Genomic DNA, 22,618 nt, shown 5'->3' on the forward strand with positions numbered 1-22,618 from the left:
GTATCAAAGAGCAAGTTCGATGGTTTGGGTAACCAGAGGACTCGCACCAGTTCTGAGTTAGGTTACAGAAATTGGTGGGTCTCAGACTGGCTCTTCACTGTCTCGCATACCCAGGTTTGTGCACATGGCAGTAGCTCTGGGGCCAGCACTAGACATGGAGAAAGTGATTTGGAGTTGGGATGGGCAGTTAGTCAATGCAGTAAAATTTGCTCAGGGCTGGCCATTGTTTGCCTTGTATGTAAGCTGACTAATTAGCGGTGTCTATGTGACCAAAGCCCGAAGGCCGAGCGAAGTGGGTAGAGTCGGCAGAGGATTTAAGAGATGGGAACATGTTTGAGTTCGACAAGAGCCCTCCTCCACTAACATGGGAGTCGGGGAACTCTCTTTGGTGCACCGGAGGGCAAAAAGGTTAGGTGGAGCCTTTGACAGACTGCCCGCAGGGCAGGTCATGTGATCGTGTTCTTTGGTTTATCATGCTTTGTTCTGTAACTCATCCCACTGTATTGCTAGTTATACATCTTCTCTTTTTGCCTGGGCTGGCCAGGGCGTCCGAAGTTGCTTCGAACCCTGAGCTGATCCCAGTGTAAATGCAGACCTGGCCAGGGCGTCCAGAGTTGCTTTGAACCCTGAACTGGCAAAGCAGTTTAAGTGCTTTTTTCTTTTTTGTGATTCGCAGTCTTTCCCATCAGCTCTGTTGTCATCCTGTAATGTGTAAGGATACTATATCCCCTGCACTCTGACTAAACCTTCAAATGAATGCTAACGCAGTCTGTGTGTCTCATCGATGTGAAGAGCTTCGCTCTTCATATCCGAGACATGCGGATACATTCTTTCATCTTTTATGTTCGTTTGCTACACATTGTACCATGTATTGAGTCACTCAGCTATCCCTTTCACGCTCGTATGTATATAAACCATCTGTATTCATGTACTCGTCGTCGAATTAACAGAGTTCCTCCAAACATCGCAAAAGTTCAAACATCTTTGTCTCGTCTCGTTCCATACATTGGACCCCTTCCGAACTCAAACACCAGCCTTACAAATGGCACCGCTTCCCTGTGCTCTGCGCAAACCTGTCTTTGGAAACGGCAGCCCCAAGCTATCGCCACACTCCCAGCCATCCTCACTACTGTGCATCGCAGCCTCAGCCCTCGGATCGAACTGTTGTGCAGATCCATGGGACTGTGTTCGGGGAGAGGATGTTGCGCCAGTCAATGTGCTCCTGGCACACAGGATCCAGGTACAATTAATTGAACATGGATGGTTATTGGCAACTGATGGCATCTCAGAGGTGCCTGGTGATCATGACACATCATTCCTTCTTTCGCGCAGCAGAGTCATCCCGATCTATACACTCCAATGCAGTCCTAAACCTCCACAGTCTATCATTTGACATGCTCTCGCCTCAACAAACTACACTCTGCTTATGCAGGTTCAATGTCCTCATCACTAAATGGACTTCCAAGTCATATTGATGCCACAACACCCCTTCGGTTATTCTCAAATGGAAGCTCGAGCTCGGCACCTTCCACATCACACATTGAACACATAACTTGCCCAACATGTGGGAAGGCTATTACCGACACCTTGATGATGAGCCGAATTAATAACAGTTTCGATGGTTCACCTAGCAGATCTCCTCTCATTGTCCCTTGAAGTTGAGGCTTTCGTCGATGGAGAGCGTTTTCTTTCTCATCATTGTGTCTCACCCTATACACCTCCTGTCTACATCGATCTGTTCCTTGCCTTCTTCGAATCGTCACTAGCCTCACTCGTCTCATAACCTTCTTGAATCAGTTTCTTGCTCCCTTTTGTTCTCAATCCCCTTCAAACTCATACTCAGTGTTACGCTGACCGTCGGTCGGCGTGTGCGAACTAGGATAGGTCTTCTCAGCGACGACTCGAGTGAGTCTACTGAAGCTGAGGGTGGTTCTAGCCTTGACGGAACGTCAAGGATTCCTCCGGCGATCTCGGTAAGGCAGCGCTCATTGAGATGCAGGGCTAGCGGATACATGCTAAGTCGTAAGGGGGTGACTTAGAAGTGCGGTCTCACACAAGGAAGCTGGTAGGCTTAGATGAGCAAGTTCTGGGGATGAACCTAGTAGATTAAAGTAAAGTCTAAGTACAATAATCTGTGTCTACTTATAGGGAAGTACTACAAGTACTCTAGCTCAGTCTGTAATCAATAGTATATCGTGAATCTATGATAGCCAGACATGAGGTTCAGATAAGATACATGAGGCTTAACCTCTGATCAAGCATGCTGCGCCAAGGGCAGCTGCGCATAGGTACAGGAAGCGCAGGAGGCGCTCTGGATCTTCATGAAGCGACATGCGGTATGCATGCGCTGATCTAGGGTGACCATGAGGCGTACATCCTTCATGGATCAGGTACAAGGCCATCTAGGCCGGGGGCGGGTCATGGCGCCAGGGGCGGGGTCACAGCGGTCCAGACCACTGTCTTTCTAGGCGCGGGCGGCGCACTGCCGCGCGGGGAGTCTAGCAGAGCGGGGGCAGGTGTAGGCAGAGCTGGGGCTCTTGTAGATGTTACAGATGCCTGTAACACTCAGCCTTACAAATAACATTTCTTACGAAATAAGTTTCCTCCTTTGTTCCCACCACCTCTCTGTTACCTCGTCCAGTTCCAATAAATGCCTGTCTTCCAGCCTGAGGTACTTGTTAGGATGAGTGGTGACAAACTTTTTATCGAAGTCTCAAAGAAGACAGATGTTTTCTCCTCCATGCCCTCGCAACAACACAACATACACATTAAATGGTGTAAGTTCTCCACTTGGTGGTTGTGCGCTATCAACAATTGTGTTACTGATTGTTTGACCTTGCGATCGGTAGTCCGTAAATGCATATGCTGGTGTTAATGGCAGTTGCATCCGTGTCACAACTTCTTCGCAGCCTCCAATCATAATATGAAATGTCCGTTGCATGGGGACCATGTTGGAATTAGCCAAGTGTGCGCTGCATCCAGCGACGACAGAACAATGTGTGCTCTTGTTTCTCTTGTTGACTCGTACTTTACATTGTTTGCTCTTATGATATCTTTCTTCTATTGTACCTACTGAATCTATTGTCTGCTATGGCCAGCGCCATTTCTCTTTGTTCTTAGTCTCACCTACTTACAAGAGTGTTGCATCTATTTAGCTGCCTTGTATTCGAGCCGTTACCTCAGATGTTTGCCTTCACGTGCATGATCTGAGGTAAGATACCTAACTTATACTTATATTCACCCTTACTTACTTGGAGCAGAGTATCTGTGTGTTACAGGTGAATATACAGATGTTTGCCTTTGCGTGCATGATCTGAGAGTATCTGTGTGTTACAGATCCACGCAAGAACAACTTGTTTTATTCTAATAGGTTATGAGCCCTGAGCTTTGAAGAACCTCAGAAAACCATCTCACCCCTGCTAAACGCTGCTTTTCGCGATGTCCACTGCTGTTCCCGTCACAACGGACACCCTCCCGTCGAACGTACCCAAACTAGATGTACAAACTGGGCCATTTTCTCGTTGCGTTTCCAAGTCGCTGTTGAGGCCAAAGAGTTATGGAAGTATTTTGACAGTTCTTGCCCCCATCTTGCTTCGCCCATAACTGCTGCAGAAACTGTTACTGCTGAAAAATGGCAAAAGAACGAGAACCTTGCAAAGCACCTACTCACACAATGGATCCCCGATTCCACGGCTCTTTGCATTCGTACCCTTGCCAATGTTGCGACCATGTGGGCTGAGATCATTCGTGAGTACACAGAAAAAGGCGCATATGTGCAAATGGACCTTTGTACCAAGTTCCTTGAATCAAAATGTACTGTCGGAAGTGATGTGCGTCAGTTCCTGGATGAACTACGTGCAAAACGAGACAAACTATCTGCAGTCGGCGTCAACATTGAGGAAAAAGATTACTGTCCTACCATTATTCAATCACTTCCAAACCATCTCGCCATCTTTGCGTCTGGGCAACTCGCAACTGCCTGACTCTACAGCACCACCAAAACAATCGACCCCAACATCCTCATTTCTCTTATTATCAAGGAATCTGAAAGGTGGAACAGTCGAGATGGTCGATCCACTCGCAACCACGGAAATGCTAGGTCAAATAGTGGCAATGAAGCCATGGCTGCTGTAGATGCGTCCCCACATGGACGGGGTGGTGGGCATTTCAGAGGCCGTGGATCCCATGCAAATAGGCAGGGAAGGCCGCGACCTCCATGCTGGAACTGCGGGTCTCATGAGCACTTCAAGCTCCAATGCCCCCACCCAGACAAATCGGCAGAATGCACCACCAGTAACTCTGCTGCAAGAGGATCAGCTCATGCCACTGCAGAAGTGGACTCAGAAGATGAAGGAGTATTCTCCCTCGACACTGTCAACGAGTCAGATGATGACATCCCTGACCTCCTCACATTGTCCTCTGACGACGATACTGTCAAATGTGACACTTTCGCCGATAGTGACACAGATTGGTTCTCCGAGGTTGATGGAGACGACCTGTCATGCCCAGACAGTGACTGGGGCACGGAAGAAGCTATTCCTGAGATGTTCAGTGTCGAAACTCACAATGAAACAGCTGCATATGTCAGCCAAACCGCAGTCGACGTACCATCCATCAAGTTGTACGACTCCGGATCCACCCGCCACATATCGCCCTACCATGACCAGTTTGAAACTCTCTTCGACATTTCACCCAAACATTTTGCCGCTGCAAATAAGCAACACTTCAGCGCAACTGGTATCGGAGAATTAGTCATCAAGGTACCGATGTAGGACTTGGAGTCCTTGTAGCCTCGTAGAGGCTATTTTTGTGGTATCCCTCAGCACCCTATTACTTTCCTACACGAAGCGCTACTTTCCCACGATGGCCGCAACATTCCCCCGCGCGCGCACAGCCGCGCTTAGCGGCCGCTTTTCTCGCACTTCATCGGCCGACATTCCGCACCCATCCATAGTCCAAAACCAACCCAATGGTACATTGTTTCATAATTATATTTACATATCAGACCATTTTCGCATCGGACCACCTTTATTACATATAGCTTTACATACATAGCTCAGTAGCATGTTGGCTCGGTAGCACATCGGCTCAGTTCCGCGTGACAGCGCTTAGCGCTATACTTAAGCACTAGCAGTACATACCATTCAGTAGCTTGTTTTCCGGATGTTCCAGTAGCAACTCCCATTAGCCTACAGTTAGTAGCTATTGGTAATCAGTATCCATTTACCGCTCGCATCGTATCAGTTATCAACTTGCTCTACATCTATTTCTATTGTCCTTCATCTCTATTATCATCCAAAACCCTCGCACATTGGCCGCTTCGCAGCCGTGTCTTTCCCGCGCCTTCGGCCGCCGCTACATTCCCACGCTACGCGCGCGCACCCGACGCTTTCCTGCGCTTCGCATCGGCCGACAAGCGGCGCCTTCTGCATCCATTTCTAGACCTTTGCTGCACTAGCTTCCCCTTTAGGGTCGAATGCACTTGTTTCGCAAGTATAGCAGATAGGCAGTGCACGACCTACAACATAAAGATATCAGTTTGGAGCCCATAGCACCACTCTGAGTTGTAAACCTACACTGAATGGTGTGGATACCACGAAACTTAGACTAACTGAAGTACTCTACTCGCCCGAAGTGGGTTACACTCTGGTATCAATTGGCCGCCTTGATGAACTCGGTTACTCAACAACTTTCACTGATGAAATTTGCACCATCCGTGATCTGACAGAGAATGTCATAGGGCAGATCCCTAGATCTGACCATGGGCTATATCATGTAGTCCATCCACTAAGTCCAGAAAGTGCGAATTCTGCAATAGAAACCATCACCATCATGGAGCTTCATCGACGGATGGGACACATCTCACCTGTTGTGGCATGGCACCTGGCAGAAAAAGGCATGGTCACAGGTATCAAGGTAGACTTGTCCTCCGGTGAGCTGACTTTCTGTGAATCCTGCGTTTACGCAAAGGCCACACGCAAACCTATCATCAAAGTACATGAGGGGGAGTGCTCCAAGGACTTCGCAGGGGAGGTCCACACCAACTTGTGGGGACCAGCACCTGTTCCCACCATCGGTGGACGCCGTTACTATATCAGTTTCACAGACGACAAGACAAGGCTCACTTACCTGCACCTTTTATGCCAGAAAAGTGAAGCTTTCGGCGCATACAAGGACTTTGAGTCCTGGTGCAAGACCCAGAACAATGCCCACATGAAAGTTTTGCATTCGGATCGTGGAGGCGAATATCTGGGAAAGGTTTTCATTCAGCACCTCAAGTCAGCAGGTACTGAACAAAAACTTACTGTGCATGACACTCTGCAGCACAACGGAGTGGCTGAACATCTAAATTGTACCTTGCTGGAAAAGGTGCGCGCCATGTTACACAAGAGTGGCCTGCCACGTGTCCTCTGGGGAGAGGCCGTGCGTCATGCTGTATGGTTAAAGAACAGGACACCTACCAAAGCTCTTGACGGCGCTACACCCCTTGAAGCTGCCACAGGGAAGAAACCAGACCTGCACAATGTGCGCCCCTGGGGATCTAGAGTATGGGTGCATATTGAAGCTGGCACCAAGCTAGGTGGCCGCATTAAAGAAGGTCGCTGGATCGGAGTTGACGATGCTAGCGGTAACGGATGTAGAGTATACTGGCCCTCAAAATGTTCCGTAACCGTTGTAGGTGAGGAATGTAGAATGGTAAGAAGTGGGTGGTATGAAATATACTCAGATGGTCCTCTGTGCACGAATCTAATGTCGGCCCAAGGGGATTGCTACTGAGAAGGTTCCTCTATATATAATAGTGGAGGGAAACACTGAACCGGACTGTTGGATAAGCCTGGTGAGGCACGCGATGATGAGTGAAGCGCGATAAGTGAAAGCGCTACGGAGCGCTACTGAGCGACAAGTACAATGACGCGTGCTAAGTGAGAGCGAAGCGCGTGTGCGGGTGGTGGAGCGCAGCGACTTTTGAGTGAGTCGGGAGACAAGTAAGACGATGTTCGTATATATGAATATGAGGACTGGCGCTCGTGTCGGCTCTGGCGCTTAGTGTCGGTCGGCGGATACGACAGAGATTTAGACTTAGAGTCCAATGTTTGTGCGGGAAGAAGATGATGATCATTATACATAGAGGCATGAGTATATATATTCTAAGTAGCATTAAGCGCTGTCAAGCACTAAAGCGAGCCGGAAAGTGAAGCGAGTACGTGATGATATGTAAATAAGGGTCCGTGACGAAACATACGGAATTGTGTGCGCAAGCGCCGGAGATATGTCAGAATACATGAGAATAAGATAGGAATACGCACCGACAAACCGAACGGACGTGGAATGGATGGATGGAGGACAGGCGACGGAACCGAGGATACATGCGCCGATGCATGACCTAAGCGCCTGTATGCATGAGCGGCCGACGAAGCACCAAGGGCACAGAAATGAGATATGGTGTAGGACTTGGAGTCCTTGTGGCCTCGAAGAGGTCTATTTTCCGATGCATGTTGAATGCTAATTATTGCCCAAATCATTCCCTATCATATCCGACTCAATATGTACCAAACCCGAAAACATCGGACATCGGACATCGGACATCGGGTTTCGCATCGGGTTTCACATCAGCTGATCGGATATCGCGCACACTCATCCTACCTATGTCCAGTCTCATTGCGCTAGCCCCACTAGGTGCATAGTTACTTGTTTTCACATTGCTAACATTTGTCAACCGCGTTATTACATGTATTCCCATAGTCCGCAGTACATCATGTCTTATTACATAGGACATTGGACCCGAAATATTGCGCTACTACTTTCGCCTATAGGGTTCCGGATTTCTACGTATCTACTTAAATATTGGACTCCCCATAGCATCATCATCATCCGAGTAGAGGAGAATCGTCTCTGATGCTTAGGGGTCAAACCCAATATTTTGTAGTTCTTAGTTGACATTGTGAATATCATCGTTCCTTCACTGTCCATATCCATCATTGTTATTATTGCGCACATCGCTTGCTTTTCCGACGCTCGCTATAGTGTTACTATTAGTTTCTGATAACCTGAACCCGAACCCGATAACCCGAAATCCGAAAAACATCGGACCCGACGCTTTTGCATTGGACATCGTAATTATACCTTCGGACATTGTTTCCCGCACTCGGATTATTGACCTCACATTACCCACTGACCCCCAAAACTATTCCCAGACCGCAGACCCCTGGGTCAAATGCACTTGTCTGCAAGTATAGCAGATAGGCAGTGCAAGACCACAACATAAAGATATCAGTTTGGAGCCATCTTTGTATAGCCCCACTCTGTGTTGTATACCTACAACGGGTCGCGCTGTGTTTGGAAGGTGATTAGGGCGTTGTAGAATTAGCTCTCTATGAGGCCACAGAGATGTCAGTCTCTACACCATTGAACGGAACATCTACTGGGATCAATCTGATGTTGAGCCAGCATTTCGTGAGGGGGAGGAAGAAGATACTGCACCAAACGCAATGATACCCACTGCTCAACCCTCCATACCAGCAACAGCTCCTCAAACCCCAAAGACCATCCCTCCATCTAAGATCCCCGTCTATTCGAACTCACCGATACTTGAAATAACTGCAAAACGTGTCAGAAAACCCAGCCAGCGCATCCTTGATATAGTCAATGCAAACGGACCTATTCCTAAGGGCATCCAATTACCCGAAGAAGGAGCAAATTTCGCCAGCGAAGGAATGGCAGAGCAGTTGATAGAGATTCTTGAGGAAGACGATGACGTCGCCGAACTTTCCCTAGCGCTTGTCGAGTTTACCGCCGAAGCCGAGGCACTTGAACCAGCCAGCCTTGCAGAAGCTAAACAATGTCCAGATTGGTCACTGTGGGAAGGAGGTATCAGAGAAGAACTCACCACACTTGCAACAGCTGGGACCTGGGAACTAGTTGACCCTCCTGCAGGTGCCAATATAGTAGGGTCCAAGTGGGTCTTCAGAGCCAAGAAGGACGCCGCTGGCAACATCGTCCGGCACAAAGCCCATCTCGTCGCACAAGGATTCTCTCAAGTTCCCGGAGTCGACTATTTCGACACATACGCACCAGTTGCGAAGTTGGCGTCAATCAGAACAGTCCTGGCCCTAGCTGCACGACTCAACTTAGAGATACATCAAATCGACATCAAAGGTGCTTACCTAAATGGTGAGTTAACCAGAGATGAAATCATCTACATGTGGCAGCCACCAGGTTTTGCCTCACCTGAATTTCCTCATCGTGTTTGCTGTCTATGCAAAATGCTATACAGTCTTAAACAAAGCGGGAGATGCTGGTACCAGAAGTTAGTAGAGATCCTTGTGGAGAAGCTAGGATTCACACAGTGCGAGGTGGATCAAGCCATTTTCTTCAAGAAATTGAAGACTGGTGAGCAAATCATCATCATTGTCCACGTTGATGATTGTACTATTGCTGCATCGTCCCTGGACCTTATCACCCAGTTGAAGAATGAAATCCGTGGCCACGTTGAGATCACTGACCTTGGTGAGCTGCATTGGCTTCTCAGAATCGAAGTGACCCGAAACCGCGACCACCGCACCATTTCCCTTTCCCAGCTATCCTATATTGACTCTATTGTCCGTCGTTTTGGCCTTGAGGACCTCAAACCCATCTCCTGTCCTATGGAACCTCATGTCAAATTGCACTCAGATCAGTCACCATCTACTGGAGTCAAATACGCCGCCATGTGCCATGTCCCGTATCGTGAGGCAGTAGGCTCACTCATGTACACATCCCTTGGAACCCGTCCTGACATCTCATACGCCATCACCACTGTTTCCCGCTTCTCCCATAATCCCAGACAGCCTCACTGGGATGCTGTTTGGCGAATTTACAGGTACCTGCTTGGAACAAGAAATTTGCACTTGACATATGGAGGAGTGGAAGGGACGCTCACCGGTTTTGCTGATGCTGATGGGAGCATGGCAGAAGATAGACACACAGTTTCAGGATATGCCTTCTTGATAGACAGCAGTGCAGTGTCTTGGTCATCGAAGCACCAAGAGATCGTTTTGCTCTCCACTACCAAAAGCGAGTACATTGCTGCTACTCACGCAGTGAAAGAGGCTCTATGGCTATGCTCGCTCATTGGAGAACTATTTGACCCCATCACTGAACCCACCACACTCTTCTCTGACAATCAGTCTGCTATTGCCTTAATGAAGGACCACCAATACCACACTCACACCAAACATATCGATATTCGTTTTCACTTCATACGCTGGGTTATCGAAGACGGAAAGCTTCGCCTGATCTTCTGTCCTACAGGTGACATGATCGCTGATACTCTAACGAAAGCCCTTCCTTCTCCCAAGGTCAAACACTTCGCTTCGCAGTTGGGACTGTGCACAGCTTGAAGGGGAGTGTTGGAATTAGCCAAGCGTGCGCTGCGTCCAGCGATGACAGAACAATGTGCGCTCTTGTTTCTCTTGTTGACTCATACTTTACATTGTTTGCTCTTATGATATCTTTCTTCTATTGTACCTACTGAATCTATTGTCTGCTATGGCCAGCGCCATTTCTCTTTGTTCTTAGTCTCACCTACTTACAAGAGCATTGCATCTATTTAGCTGCCTCATATTTGAGCCGTTACCTCAGATGTTTGCCTTCATGTGCACGATCTGAGGTAAGATACCTAACTCATACTTATATTCACCCTTACTTACTTGGAGCAGAGTATCTGTGTGTTACAGATCCACACAAGAACAACTTGTTTTATTCTAATAGACCAATGGCAGAACACCCAGACGCATCTCCACCACCTTGGAAAGCAGTGGATGTCATGCATATTCGCTTGTCAAACCTTACCACGATCTTAGCAAATATTATGGCATAATCTCGAACCACTGAGGATCAAATGTGTTCCCAGCACAAACATCTGCAACACCTGGGCCAATGTCATAAGGCCGTTATAGATAAAAGCTCCCGCATAAGATGAGTGCTGTAGACATGATGAGGAGTGGTCAGACTTGGATACAGATGTTATTCACAGGTTAGCATGCTAATATATTTGGAGACAGAGCGCTAAGAAGCCGCTCACGACAGCAAAGCTAACACACGCGAAAGCTAGGCCGAAAAGATAACAACGTCCAAATCACAGAGCTTGTATTAGAAAGCCTCAGAACAGGTGGCTTTTTGTTAATACAATTACAATAAAACTAATTGGTTGATCTGTTCAGTGTTCGCAAAAGTGTTTAACAACAATCCAGACCGCACGAAATGGGGCAAGTCTAAGGGTCTTGGGCTCATAACCAATCTGGCCTATACCATGACAACAGGGATCTCCCATATGCCATAGGGGTGGATATGAAATTCTTGTAATCCATTTCTGCCGTGATCTTTAGAATGAGAATGTATGGGAGACGATAAATGATGTTCCTTCAGCTTCATTCTGTCACTACTCATTCGATTTTGTAGCAACCTTCTGGGGACCGGCATAATGGTCACGAAAGAACCTTGCCAATTCCGTCACTTGGGTTGTGTTTCTTAAGTTCCATATGTTTGAATTCTGGATTGTTTATCCGTTCATTCTGGTACTTTGTTAGCTACAGGCTTTTCTAAATATTTTGCCATGAAGTTCTGCCATAACTGATCTGCCAAACCAACTCACCAGTTTTGCTCATAACCCTATTTTCAGGATATAAAAGCAAGCACTGTCCACCTCAGAGTAATGCAGAGTCCCTCTTGCAAAGCTTTTATCACTTCGCATAAATCATGCATCTGTCCTTCGTCGTCATCGTCACCAGTGCTTTGGCAGCATGTATGACTGTCACTGCATGCAGTCCCCAATTTGGGACCTGCAATATTGACAGTGATTGTTGCGGTAACTTTCACTGTGATTTAAGGTCAGTGAGTATGAGTAGTTTGCTTTGCATCCATGATTCAACCCTATTGCTCATCCCATGCACCTTGCAATGTTAATAGCCTCAAGGTTACAAATTGTGCAATTGGTAGGCTCAGTCTGTTCATGAGTACATCTGGAGAGTGAGTCATGTTTCCGCTTGCTGATTGGTGTTGTGGCTGATGGCACAATATGTAGCCCATTGCTGACTTGGTGGATGTGGTTGTTGTTCCTGGAGTACTATTATGCCCTGCTTCATGGGTAATAAAGCGCTCTTGAACACTCGCATTTAACATCGTCTCTCGGACTCACCTGGTGTTGTTCACCATTTTCACTGATGTCAGAACTCTTGAGATCGGCAGTTGAACATATGTTCAGTTTATTTGTATTTAGTTTGGAAGCTTTTGCAAGAACTTTCAACTTTAATTGAACATGCTTTCCAAGTGCCAGTGACTGCGACCTTCTGCCAATTGTGACTTGTCTGGCGAGCAGCGTTTATCGGCGAATCAGGAATATCACACTATATTTTTGCTGGTAGAAAGCACTAACTCATCACGCTCGCGACGTCGGCGTGCATGTGCTCTTCCATGCTACTTGCAAGGCCTGTGAGTATCTTTGAGGGGTGGGTCACACTTGCACAACTGTTATCCATGATCAAATCAACATATGCGATCTCAATTTCCAAATTCGTGCAGCATCATTCGGAGCTGAGGACATCTCGATCCTGGAATATCCAGGACATCCAAGACATCCAAGACATCCAGCCCATCGACCCACTTGCATGTATAATGCAAATCTCACGGTCACAACATACCACATGACCCACAGCGCCGCCGTGTGTGTCGCGGCTGACACCATGACTGGCATGGTTGCTACTAGTACCCAGCTAGCACTTGCAGGTAGAACACTCTCCTGGCACACTGTTGACTTTCAGGAGCCTTTTTAGAATGGTTTGAGGCCCAAGGGATGATGTGGAGGACCCCATCATAGTATTCATTCAATTATGTACGCTTAGGAGGTCTAAAAATACGAAATATTTAATATTTAATGGCATATGACATGATACAGTGAAAGAATTACAAAAAATGTGTGAAAATGGTCAAATAATTGAGCTCACTGTGTGCAACAGCGAGCATGAAGGTTTCGGCAATGCACACAGTGAGCGCGCAAGTGTACTTACCTATTTTGGTTCTCATGTACACGTCACTGTCGTATCAGGTACGTGGGAACTACACATGATGCTAAGTCAGCATGGGTCGGATGTCTCGGATGTCCCGGATATTCCAGGATTGAAATATTCTGTCAGAGCTTGAGTGTTTCAAATGTTCAAATGTTCATTACCAAAGTCTGCATATAGCGGCTGTAGCAGTCGAGATGGACACATCACAGGTCATTTTCAATGTCTGGCATTCAACATCTCTCTCGGACTCACCTCGCCAACGTCAGAACTCTTTCTTCCACACCATGGCCAAAGATCGGCTATGTTCGGTCTATTTGCATTTAGCTCGGAAGCTTTTAGAACTTTCAAATTTAATAACATGCTTTCGAAGTGCCAGTGACTGCCAAGTGAATCAGCAATATCACACTACACCGCTATATCTTTGGTAGGAAGCACTAACTCATCACACTCGCGACATCGGCGTATGTGTGCTCTTGCAAGGCCTGTAAGTATAATCGAGGGGTGGGCCACACATGCACGACCTGTATTCCTGCTTGACGCTATGGTAAGTTAATGGACCCCAGAGTCAAGACATCGGAATCTTCACTCAGCGATCATGATACATGTGCTGGCTACCTAGGGAATTCTCCCCAGGTTGAAACTAGGCAGCTATCCTTTGATCGCAGAATCACCTGTCTTGACTTTCACAGCTTGAGAATAATGGGGATGGATGGCATCACTGCCTTTCTCTTCCTAGGGCTAGGCTATATTCAACACGCCTACTTGACTCGTATTTGTCCTGGAAGTATTGGGCGGGTTATTACTCTGTGGCCGCCCATCCCAGCTTTTTGTGCCAAATGTAACAGAGTCATTGCAGCACCGATAGGGGTTATAGACTCGAATGTGATAACGAGGCGAGAGATGAGTACTTGAGTACTGAGTGATCGTTTTGGCTTCACTTTTGATTGTTTCGTGGACTGTTTGCTCAATTGACTAGGACAATGGGCCTAATAATTTTCATATTAGGAGCTGGATTTCACGAAGACACTTGTCAGTGAACACACGGAAACGCATTAGAATCTACAGCATACCCATGTAAAATAATTAGTGCACATAGTATTTGCTATGCTAATGAAGTAGTCTAGGCGCACTGGCAGGTAGAGGAAGAGGAGACTTGAAGGAAAGGAAGGACGTTCGAACACTAAGTCGTGCCACCTCGGGAAAAAGAGTCCCGATAACGGACTTGCGAAGGAACGACAGGACTAGTTATGTTAGCCAAGCAAGATATATATATGGTACATTGCACAACCTGGTATATTCCGCCAACTCGAAACGTCAATATCAACTGCACTTACTTCTCCAAATCCTCGTCCCCGACACGTTTGTAATGCGCGCGATCTGCACGTTGCAAACAGCCTTTCAAACGACCGAGTTTGTCACCACACAAAACAAACATCCCCACTCCAACCACGACCACCACAAATAAGATGGCAGCATATTTCAGACGCTCCGACGACCCAGAAACATCCTCCACAACCTCAGGAGTGGCATCCACAACTGGAGAGGGAGTAGACTCCACAGGGCTTGTCTTCTCGTCAGATGCTGGTGAGGGGGGTGTAGAGGCGGGCAATTCAGCATCGGCTGACGAAGTTACGGAATTCACGGGTACAGTGGCGATGTCCTGTTGGCAAGCAACAACATTTTATTCGCATCAAGAGCTCAAGGGACACAGAGACAGCTGAATCATAGCTCAGCGCGTAGGGGTACCTCATTTCCTGTCTCATCCACCACTGGCTCAACTGGTAGCTAGAAACGTGGGATGAATACGCTGCGCATCACACAAGTATAATAACAAACCTCTCCAGAGTCGTAGATGGTGACATCCTCCAATGGACGATCATTGCTGCCCTTGGGAACGTCCTCTTGAGTAGAAATGAGAACTTTGGTGAGTGTAGAGGTAATAAATAAAGCAAACCAATAGCGTATACAATGTCCATTCCCTCCAGGACTTTTCCGAAGACCACCTGTTTTGACAGAGCTCAAATAATGCGGTGGTAAAACTAACGCCAAACTCACATGTTTACCGTCCAACCAACTGGTGACTACAGTGCAAATGAACTGGAAAACTACTCAGTAAAGCTTGTTGAGAGCAATCACAAGCTTACGAATTGAGATCCTAGAGCACTATGTTAGATGACATGAACGATGGGAGAAAACATGCCTACCGTTGGTGTCCTTGCCTGCATTAGCCATGGAAAGAGTGCCGGGTCCGGCGTGCTTGAGCTTGCTGAAGCAGACGTCAGGGTCGAAGACATGAGTATGATCACGAAACCTTACAAGTTCTCATCCTTGAAACGGTCGCCGTAAATAGACTGCAGGACCTCCGTAAGCAACGTTCATGCTAAGACGGGTCCCAAATTACCTTTCCACCGGTGCCATCGCCACGAGCTAGTGAGATTACATCAAGTTGGCTTCAGAACACATGAGATAATGATGGTACACATACTGAAGTCACCGCCTTGGATCCTGGCAAGAGGATATCAGGTGAATGTCCGTAAAAGAACGGACAAGAATCTCACATGAAGTTCTTGATAACGCGGTGGAACTTGGAGCCCTTGTAACCGTAGCCAAGCTCCTGACCATCCTTGCCGACACCAGTCGCAAGTGCGCGGAAGTTCTCGACTGTCTTTGGAACGGTCTGCGGGGAGATGAGTCAACCACATATCTGTCAGAATAGGTAAGGCGACGTACTCCGCCATAAAGACCAATGACAACTGTTAAACATTCGAGCCCCGTCAGATGTATGTCCCACGGCGGTCTCAACATAACACAAACCTCGACCTATGTCCTTGTCACCATGTCTGATATCGAAGTAGACCTTATGGGTGATTTTGGGGCCCTTGGCAGCATCCGCAGATTGCGCACAGAAAAATGCGGCTATAGAAATTAAAACGAGCGCAAGAGAAACACGACCGAACATTGTGGAACAAAGTAGTAAAGGTGTGAAGGGAGACGTGTTCAAACTAATTTGACTTGAGAAAGGTTATCAGATGTGGGAACAACATTCCATTTTTGTTTAACTCGCAGTTCTAACGATCAAGACTGAAGTTTATACAATATTGATATCAGCGCCGCAGGGGGAAATGGACGATGAACTTGTCCTCAATATTGCAGAGGATGCATCTGTAGGACCAACAAAGCTAGCATCAAAAAAATCCGGTCGCTGGACGGACAGGTGAGCTGAAGTTTGATTTCATGTATGCAGCTAATCATCATAGCCTAGGTTAAAGGCTAAACGAGTCCAGAAACGCAGGACCGACCAGCCTGACCATCATCCTGGCAGCGATAATGATGACCATTCTCGTCCCGCAAAGCGGATGCGACCTGACATCCCCCCGCCTGCTACCAAAGCTCCTGCAATGGACCGTCCGGCACTTCCAGCTAGGCCTCCGACTCAGATAATCTCGTCTCTATTCTCGTATAACCCTCAAGTTGAGGCCCCCACACCCTCCGCTATCCAAAAAGTGCCCTCTAAACCGAGCAATGCACCATTGACCGGCTCAGCCACATTCGCGGACCTGGGTCTTCATCCTCTCCTCGTCACTCACCTACAATCCAAGATGAGTATCACAAAACCGACATCCATTCAACGTGCTGCCCTTCCTATATTCACGAAACCTTCTTCCGAGGACACGAATACACGCGATGTTTTTATACAATCGCAAACTGGCTCCGGAAAGACTATGGCATTCCTCCTACCCATAATCCAGGATCTTCTCCCCCTAAGTACACACTCTTACATCGACCGCTCGATAGGGACGCTCGCAATTATAATCGCACCCACTCGTGAACTTGCAAAACAAATTTCCGACGTCTTGGAGGCGCTATTGACACTTAGGCTACGCCCAGACGGCGAACAGGAGAATACGGAGAGTTCTACACGTTATACCCGGTGGTTAGTCTCTGGTTTGCTAAGTGGAGGCGCAACCCGTGCGCACGAGAAGGCGCGTCTACGGAAAGGTGTGCCCATCCTTGTCTCGACTCCAGGTCGCCTACTAGACCACCTGCAAAATACGTCTTCGTTCAACGTTGGAAAGTGCCGATGGTTAGTTCTCGATGAAGCGGACCGCTTGATGGAGCTTGGGTTTGAAGATACTATCAAAGGGATCGTGCAGGGTCTGGATGGGAGGAGGAAGCTTGCGTTCCAAGCTGTTCAGGACGGTAAGACATTTGAGGTTGGGGGTTGGGACTGGGACCGGGAGAGACGGACAATACTCTGTTCGGCTACCATCCGCGAAGACGTGCAGAAATTGGCAGGCACTACTCTAAGACGACCGTTGATAATCAAGGGCCTCGACAAAGAGAAGGCGGAGGATTCGCCTGCATCAAAAAACGACAACGAGCCAGCTACCACCAGCACCGAGAAATTCACTCCCCCATCACAACTCTCTCAAAAATACGTCATCGTTCCCCTCAAGATGCGTCTTGTCGCACTGGTCGCACTTCTCCGCTCATTGCTCGCTCAGACACAAGGTCAAAAAGGTTCGAAAATCATCGTATTCCTCAGCTGCACAGACTCCGTCGACTTTCACTGGCGCTTGCTAGGCGATTCGTCGATGGACGGTGAGAAGGCTGGAAATGCAGAATCCGAAGACGGGGCAGATAGCAAGGCAGATGAATCTGTTGAGGAGGAGAAAGTAGAGGAAGAAAATAAAATTGCTGCACGGTCTCCGCTCCTTCCAGGTGCCTCAATCTTCCGACTTCACGGTTCCCTTCCCACACCAATCCGTCTCGCCTCTCTACGCGGATTCTCAGCCATTCCTTCCTCAAAGTCCAAAAAACCTGCACCCGCGTCGTCCATTCTCCTCTGCACGTCCGTGGCATCCCGTGGTCTCGACCTACCCCTCGTTCGCGCAGTCATTCAATACGACCTGCCAACTGAAGGCGGTGCGACCGAGTACGTGCACAGAGTGGGACGGACAGCACGTGCAGGAAAGGGCGGCGAAGCTTGGAGCATCGTCGCACCCAGCGAATCCGAATGGGTTAAATGGGTGGGAGTGAAGATGAAGGGCGATATAACGGGAGAAAACTCCGACCACGACAAAGTCAACATCACCCTCGAAGGAGCAAGCATCGAAAACGTTTTGGCGAAGGGTTTTGGCGGAAAAGGCTCCGAGTACGAGGCGCGCGCGACAGAAGTGCAGCTTTCTTTCGAGCGGTGGGTTTTGCGGCGCAAAGAGGTAATTCCGATTTGGAGTGAAGTTGAACGTGCGTTGACGCCTTTTTGTAGAACGCTGAACTTGCTCGGAGGGCATTTACTTCGCATATGAGAGCATATGCGACCCATCCCTCGAACGAAAAGCACATCTTCCACGTTCGGCATCTTCACATCGGTCACCTGGCAAAAGCATTCGCGCTGCGTGAGGCGCCGAAGACGATTACTGACGGGAAAAACAAAATATCTAGTAAAGGTCGTGGCTCGCGTCCTACTAAACTTACGAATCATGATGTCGGCGATGCAGAGCAGCGGATGCAAGATGTCGTCCGTGCGCAAGGGCGGCTATCGAGGAAGGGCGGCAAGATGATTAGCAGTGGGACTGATGAATTTCAGATTCCATCAGGCGCTGCCTTGAATTCACTCGTTCATGGCTATTAACCAAGACGTCATACTCTTTTGTAGGTTATAATATTTTGAGATGCTATGTTACACTACAAAATAGATGTCAAGATACAGTCTCGTCAAACGACTGCCGCTCAAGAGCAGAGAACTCGAGGTTGGAGTCCCACTATATATACAATACTTGTAGGAACTTGCAGACAACATTTTTATGATAGGTGGTGAATACATAGTACCACAGGATACTGCCTTTATTTACATACTGGTGGCGCTAATCAAAATCCTTCGCTGTAGATCAAATTATCTGGCACATGACTAATATTTCCGTCGCTCACTCGCTTAGCAGCAGCACTCAGGCCTCTTAGGCCTCAGGCTCACTTCAGGTTGCGGATGCAAGTTATCGAGCAATTACACTTACCATGCGGTCCATGCCATGATACAGCAAAAGTTCATGATGTGATCATGCATCCAATATGGTCGACGCCGGATGGTACGTACGCGTATACCAGCGTATGCGTAGGTCTGGAATTCAACTTTGACATTCTCCAAGTCGAATTTTGGTTAGTACTTACCCTAAACTTCCTGTGCAACAGCCTCGTGCCCTCCGGCTGGTTGGACCTGCAGCCAGACAAGCGCCCGCTTATCTTTTCAACTCAATTGCAAAGTGCAACCACGAGCCATCTATCGACTTTGAATACAATCACAATCAACCATCCATTCTATCTCAAGCATCCTGTGATATCTCTGTTGCTTGATCGTTTCACCATCACCACTTAAACCCTTTTGATTTCAAACGAAGTTACAACTTAGACATCGACTGATTCGACTCCTCAATTAACGCCGTATGTCGTCCTCACTGTGACATCCATCCCCATCGTGATTTCTAATTACACCGATGAACTGCACTAGTGTTTCCCCGACTTGACCTATTCCAATTCCCATTTTGTGTCGCATTCTCACATCAACGTCGATAAGCGACTGAGTTCGATGTAAATACATCCTTCCCTTATCACCTCTCTCGCTCTCTGACCCGACTGACAGACCTTCTAGCAATGACAGAAGGAATTTGGGAGAAGCTGTCCCAGGTCGCTGTCCTGGGTGCTAAATATGACTCCCCTGAACGCCAGCCCCATCCGAAATGTTTGAAAGGGACCCGAGTGGACCTTCTCACATTCATCTGCGGATTGTTGGACAAGCGAGAGAAGAGTCAGATCATTTGGCTGCATGGCACGGCGGGCGTCGGAAAGTCTGCCGTGGCGTTCACTGTGGCCGAGAGAATGAAAGGTTTGAAGGTGATAGAGGAGACGAATATTGAAACAAGGCTCGCGGGAACATTCTTTTTCTCGCGCAAGCACACGAAACGCAGCACGACCGGTCATTTCTTTGCGACCCTTGCTTACCAGCTTGCGAGCAATTTTCCCAGCGTTGAGAAGGACGTGAACGAAGCTATCCGCAAGACTCCTGCGGTTCTAGACTCCAGCGAGTCTCTTCGCGACCAAATGATGGCGTTATTTCGTCGACCTCTCTGGCACCTGCAATTCAGGCTGCGCGAGTGTCCGCCTCCGGTGTTTGTTGTTGATGCCCTCGATGAATGTCAACCTGAAACACCTGAAATGGTCGCCGATCTGATCTCACTCCTCGGTGAAGCTCTTCGTGATCCTGAACTTCCCGTGTTCCACATTCTGCTCACCAGTCGCTTGGAGGAACATATCCGCAAAGCCATTCAAAAAGAAGAGATGCGCACGCTAGTGTACGAGATACCGGTGAACACTTCTGGGGAGGGCGTTGCTGGCACCATTTCATTAGACGGCGAAGATGTGGACAATGACATCTGTACATTCTTGCAGCATTCCTTCACGGAGTTGCGAAATCGCCATCCTGATTTCCCTCAGCCCACTGCGGATAAACTTACGCGGCTGGCGAACCGAGCTGGCAGACGTTTCATCGTGGCATCTACAATGATGAAGTTCGTCGATGACGGATATAATGACCCCCGGGATCGCCTTAAGCTAATGCTTGAGCTGACCAATGAACTGCTACCTGGGACGGAAGTGCACGAGCTATACAACCGCATCCTCTCCACCTGTTCGGACCCCAATCGGGCATACCAGCACTTGTCCATTGTTGCTGCCCTCGCAGACCCTCTGCCAATCTCACAGATTTCGAAGCTCCTTGGTCCTGGTCAAGGCAGCGATGTCGCGACCACGCTGAAACAGCTACGTTCTTTCATGGATATCCCCGCTGACAGCAGCCATCCCGTGAATATCTACCACTCGTCCATTCGAGACTACGCTTCAAACTCCTCGAACTGCAGCCTCCCTGGATTACAACCCATCCTACCACATTCCCTGCTAGCGTATTCGTCTTTCCGCTTGATGATTGAAGACATTCCAGAACACACTGCTCTCATGGATGCGCTCTTAGAATTGAAGTCACAGAATCAGGCTATGCAACCCCATGACCCCCGAAACTTGCAACAATCGTTAGCCTTCATCGTTGAGCCACCAGAGCCGCTGACAGTTCTCATGGGACTGTTATGGCTTCGGGGAGCTCGCGGGTCGGGTTTGCGGTCCTGGTTAGGGACTTTGGATGGACGTGCGTGGCTGCAGACCCAATGTGGGGAAGACTATTTGCAGACACCGAAGGGGGAAGACTGGCTGCAGACCCAGGCCGGGAGGGATTGGTTGCAGACCCACGTGGGACACACTTGGTTGCAGAAAGAGAGAGGGCGAGGGTGGCTGCAGAGTGGGCCAGGGTGGCTGTGGACTCAAAGACGGGGACAAGTCGCTGGAGACTCTGGCGAGTATATACCATTGGAGATGTGGAGCGGGAAAACTTCGCTGGAGACCATCAATGGGCAAGGCTGGCTGCAGACCAAGACAGGGCAAAAATGGTTGCGGACGCAGGAAGGGGGGGAGTGGCTGCAGACCGAAACTGGAGGAGAGTGGCTGCAGAGCCGACGTGGGGAAGAGTGGCTTCAGACCCCGACCGGACAATTGTGGCTGCAACAGACCCCGAGTGGCCGAGAATGGCTGCAGACCCAGAGGGGACGAGAGTGGCTGCAAACTCAGAGCGGCCAAGAATGGCTACAGACCCTGAGTGGACGAGAATGGCTGCAAACACATGGTGAGTGGCTGCAGACCATGCCTGGACGAGAGTGGTTACAGACTCCGAGTGCGAGGGAGTGGCTGAAGACACACAGCGGGAGGGAGTGGATAGAAACACACAGCGGGAGGAAGTGGCTGGAGACACACAACGCGAGGGAGTGGCTGGAGACACACAGCGGGAGGGAGTGGATAGAGACACACAGTGGGAGGAAGTGGTTGGAGACACTCAATGGGAGGGTGTGGCTGGTAACACCCAGCGCGAGGAAGTGGCTGGAGACACTCAACGGGAGGGAGTGGCTGGAGACACCCAGCGCGAGGAAGTGGCTAGCGACACCCAGCGGGAGGAAGTGGCTGGAGACACCCAACGGGAGGAAGTGGCTGGAGACACCCAGCGGGAGGGAGTGGCTGGAGACACCCAGTGGGAGGGAGTGGCTGGAGATACCCAGCGCGATGGTGTGGCTGGCGACACCCAGTGGGAGGGAGTGGCTGAAGTCACTCAGCGGGAGGGAGTGGCTGAAGTCACCAAGCGGGGGGGAGTGGCTGAAGTCACCCAGCGCGAGGGAGCGGCTGCAAACACGCAGCGGGAGGCAGTGGCTGGAGACACCCAGGGGGAAGGAGTGGCTGGAGACAGCCAGCGCGAGGGAGTGGATGGAGACACTCAACGGGAGGGAGTGGTTGGAGACACCCAGCGCGAAGGAGTGGATTGAGACACTCAATGGGAGGGAGTGGTTGGAGACACCCAGCGCGAAGGAGTGGATTGAGACACTCAATGGGAGGGAGTGGCTGGTAACACCCAGCGCGAGGAAGTGGCTGGAGACACTCAATGGGAGGGAGTGGCTGGAGACACCCAGCGCGAGGGGGTGGGTGGAGAC

At 49.0% G+C, this 22,618-nt stretch overlaps 7 protein-coding genes across 7 annotated transcripts; 5 read left to right on the forward strand and 2 right to left on the reverse strand.

The window, feature by feature from the left end:
• Positions 1–2,713: 2,713 nt before the first annotated feature.
• On the reverse strand, positions 2,714–2,887 carry F5147DRAFT_564277 (uncharacterized protein; the record flags this gene model as incomplete). The annotated part of the gene is made up of 1 exon (XM_041430715.1): positions 2,714–2,887. The coding sequence occupies one exon, from the start codon at positions 2,885–2,887 to the stop codon at positions 2,714–2,716; it is 174 nt and encodes a 57-aa protein (XP_041299638.1).
• A 616-nt stretch (positions 2,888–3,503) lies between these two features.
• F5147DRAFT_524691 (uncharacterized protein) lies at positions 3,504–3,788 on the forward strand (the record flags this gene model as incomplete). The annotated part of the gene is made up of 1 exon (XM_041429968.1): positions 3,504–3,788. A coding segment is annotated over one exon (285 nt), but the record flags the coding sequence as incomplete, so codon positions are not given.
• An 825-nt stretch (positions 3,789–4,613) lies between these two features.
• F5147DRAFT_527379 (uncharacterized protein) lies at positions 4,614–4,766 on the forward strand (the record flags this gene model as incomplete). The annotated part of the gene is made up of 1 exon (XM_041430023.1): positions 4,614–4,766. A coding segment is annotated over one exon (153 nt), but the record flags the coding sequence as incomplete, so codon positions are not given.
• A 9,316-nt stretch (positions 4,767–14,082) lies between these two features.
• On the reverse strand, positions 14,083–16,023 carry F5147DRAFT_665480 (peptidylprolyl isomerase B). Its single transcript, XM_041435113.1, has 13 exons — positions 15,858–16,023; positions 15,774–15,796; positions 15,602–15,720; positions 15,529–15,548; positions 15,445–15,470; positions 15,360–15,394; positions 15,248–15,309; positions 15,188–15,198; positions 15,099–15,140; positions 14,998–15,046; positions 14,880–14,944; positions 14,790–14,828; positions 14,083–14,703 (listed from the first exon to the last, which is right to left on the reverse strand). Exons 1-13 carry the CDS (start codon positions 16,000–16,002, stop codon positions 14,374–14,376), a joined length of 966 nt encoding a protein of 321 aa, XP_041299641.1. The 5' UTR covers positions 16,003–16,023; the 3' UTR covers positions 14,083–14,373.
• Positions 16,024–16,116: 93 nt separating this feature from the next.
• On the forward strand, positions 16,117–18,938 carry F5147DRAFT_602183 (P-loop containing nucleoside triphosphate hydrolase protein). The gene is made up of 3 exons (XM_041432250.1): positions 16,117–16,257; positions 16,306–18,262; positions 18,313–18,938. The coding sequence occupies exons 1-3, from the start codon at positions 16,166–16,168 to the stop codon at positions 18,676–18,678; spliced, it is 2,415 nt and encodes an 804-aa protein (XP_041299642.1). The 5' UTR covers positions 16,117–16,165; the 3' UTR covers positions 18,679–18,938.
• A 613-nt stretch (positions 18,939–19,551) lies between these two features.
• Positions 19,552–20,231, forward strand: F5147DRAFT_602186 (uncharacterized protein; the record flags this gene model as incomplete). The annotated part of the gene is made up of 2 exons (XM_041432251.1): positions 19,552–19,628; positions 19,681–20,231. A coding segment is annotated over exon 2 (540 nt), but the record flags the coding sequence as incomplete, so codon positions are not given.
• Positions 20,232–20,252: 21 nt separating this feature from the next.
• On the forward strand, positions 20,253–21,026 carry F5147DRAFT_564079 (uncharacterized protein; the record flags this gene model as incomplete). Its single annotated transcript, XM_041430706.1, has 1 exon — positions 20,253–21,026. A coding segment is annotated over one exon (774 nt), but the record flags the coding sequence as incomplete, so codon positions are not given.
• Positions 21,027–22,618: the final 1,592 nt, after the last annotated feature.

This window comes from Suillus discolor (genome assembly GCF_016758755.1).
Source record: "Suillus discolor strain FC423 chromosome Unknown F5147scaffold_2, whole genome shotgun sequence".
NCBI lineage: Eukaryota > Fungi > Basidiomycota > Agaricomycetes > Boletales > Suillaceae > Suillus > Suillus discolor.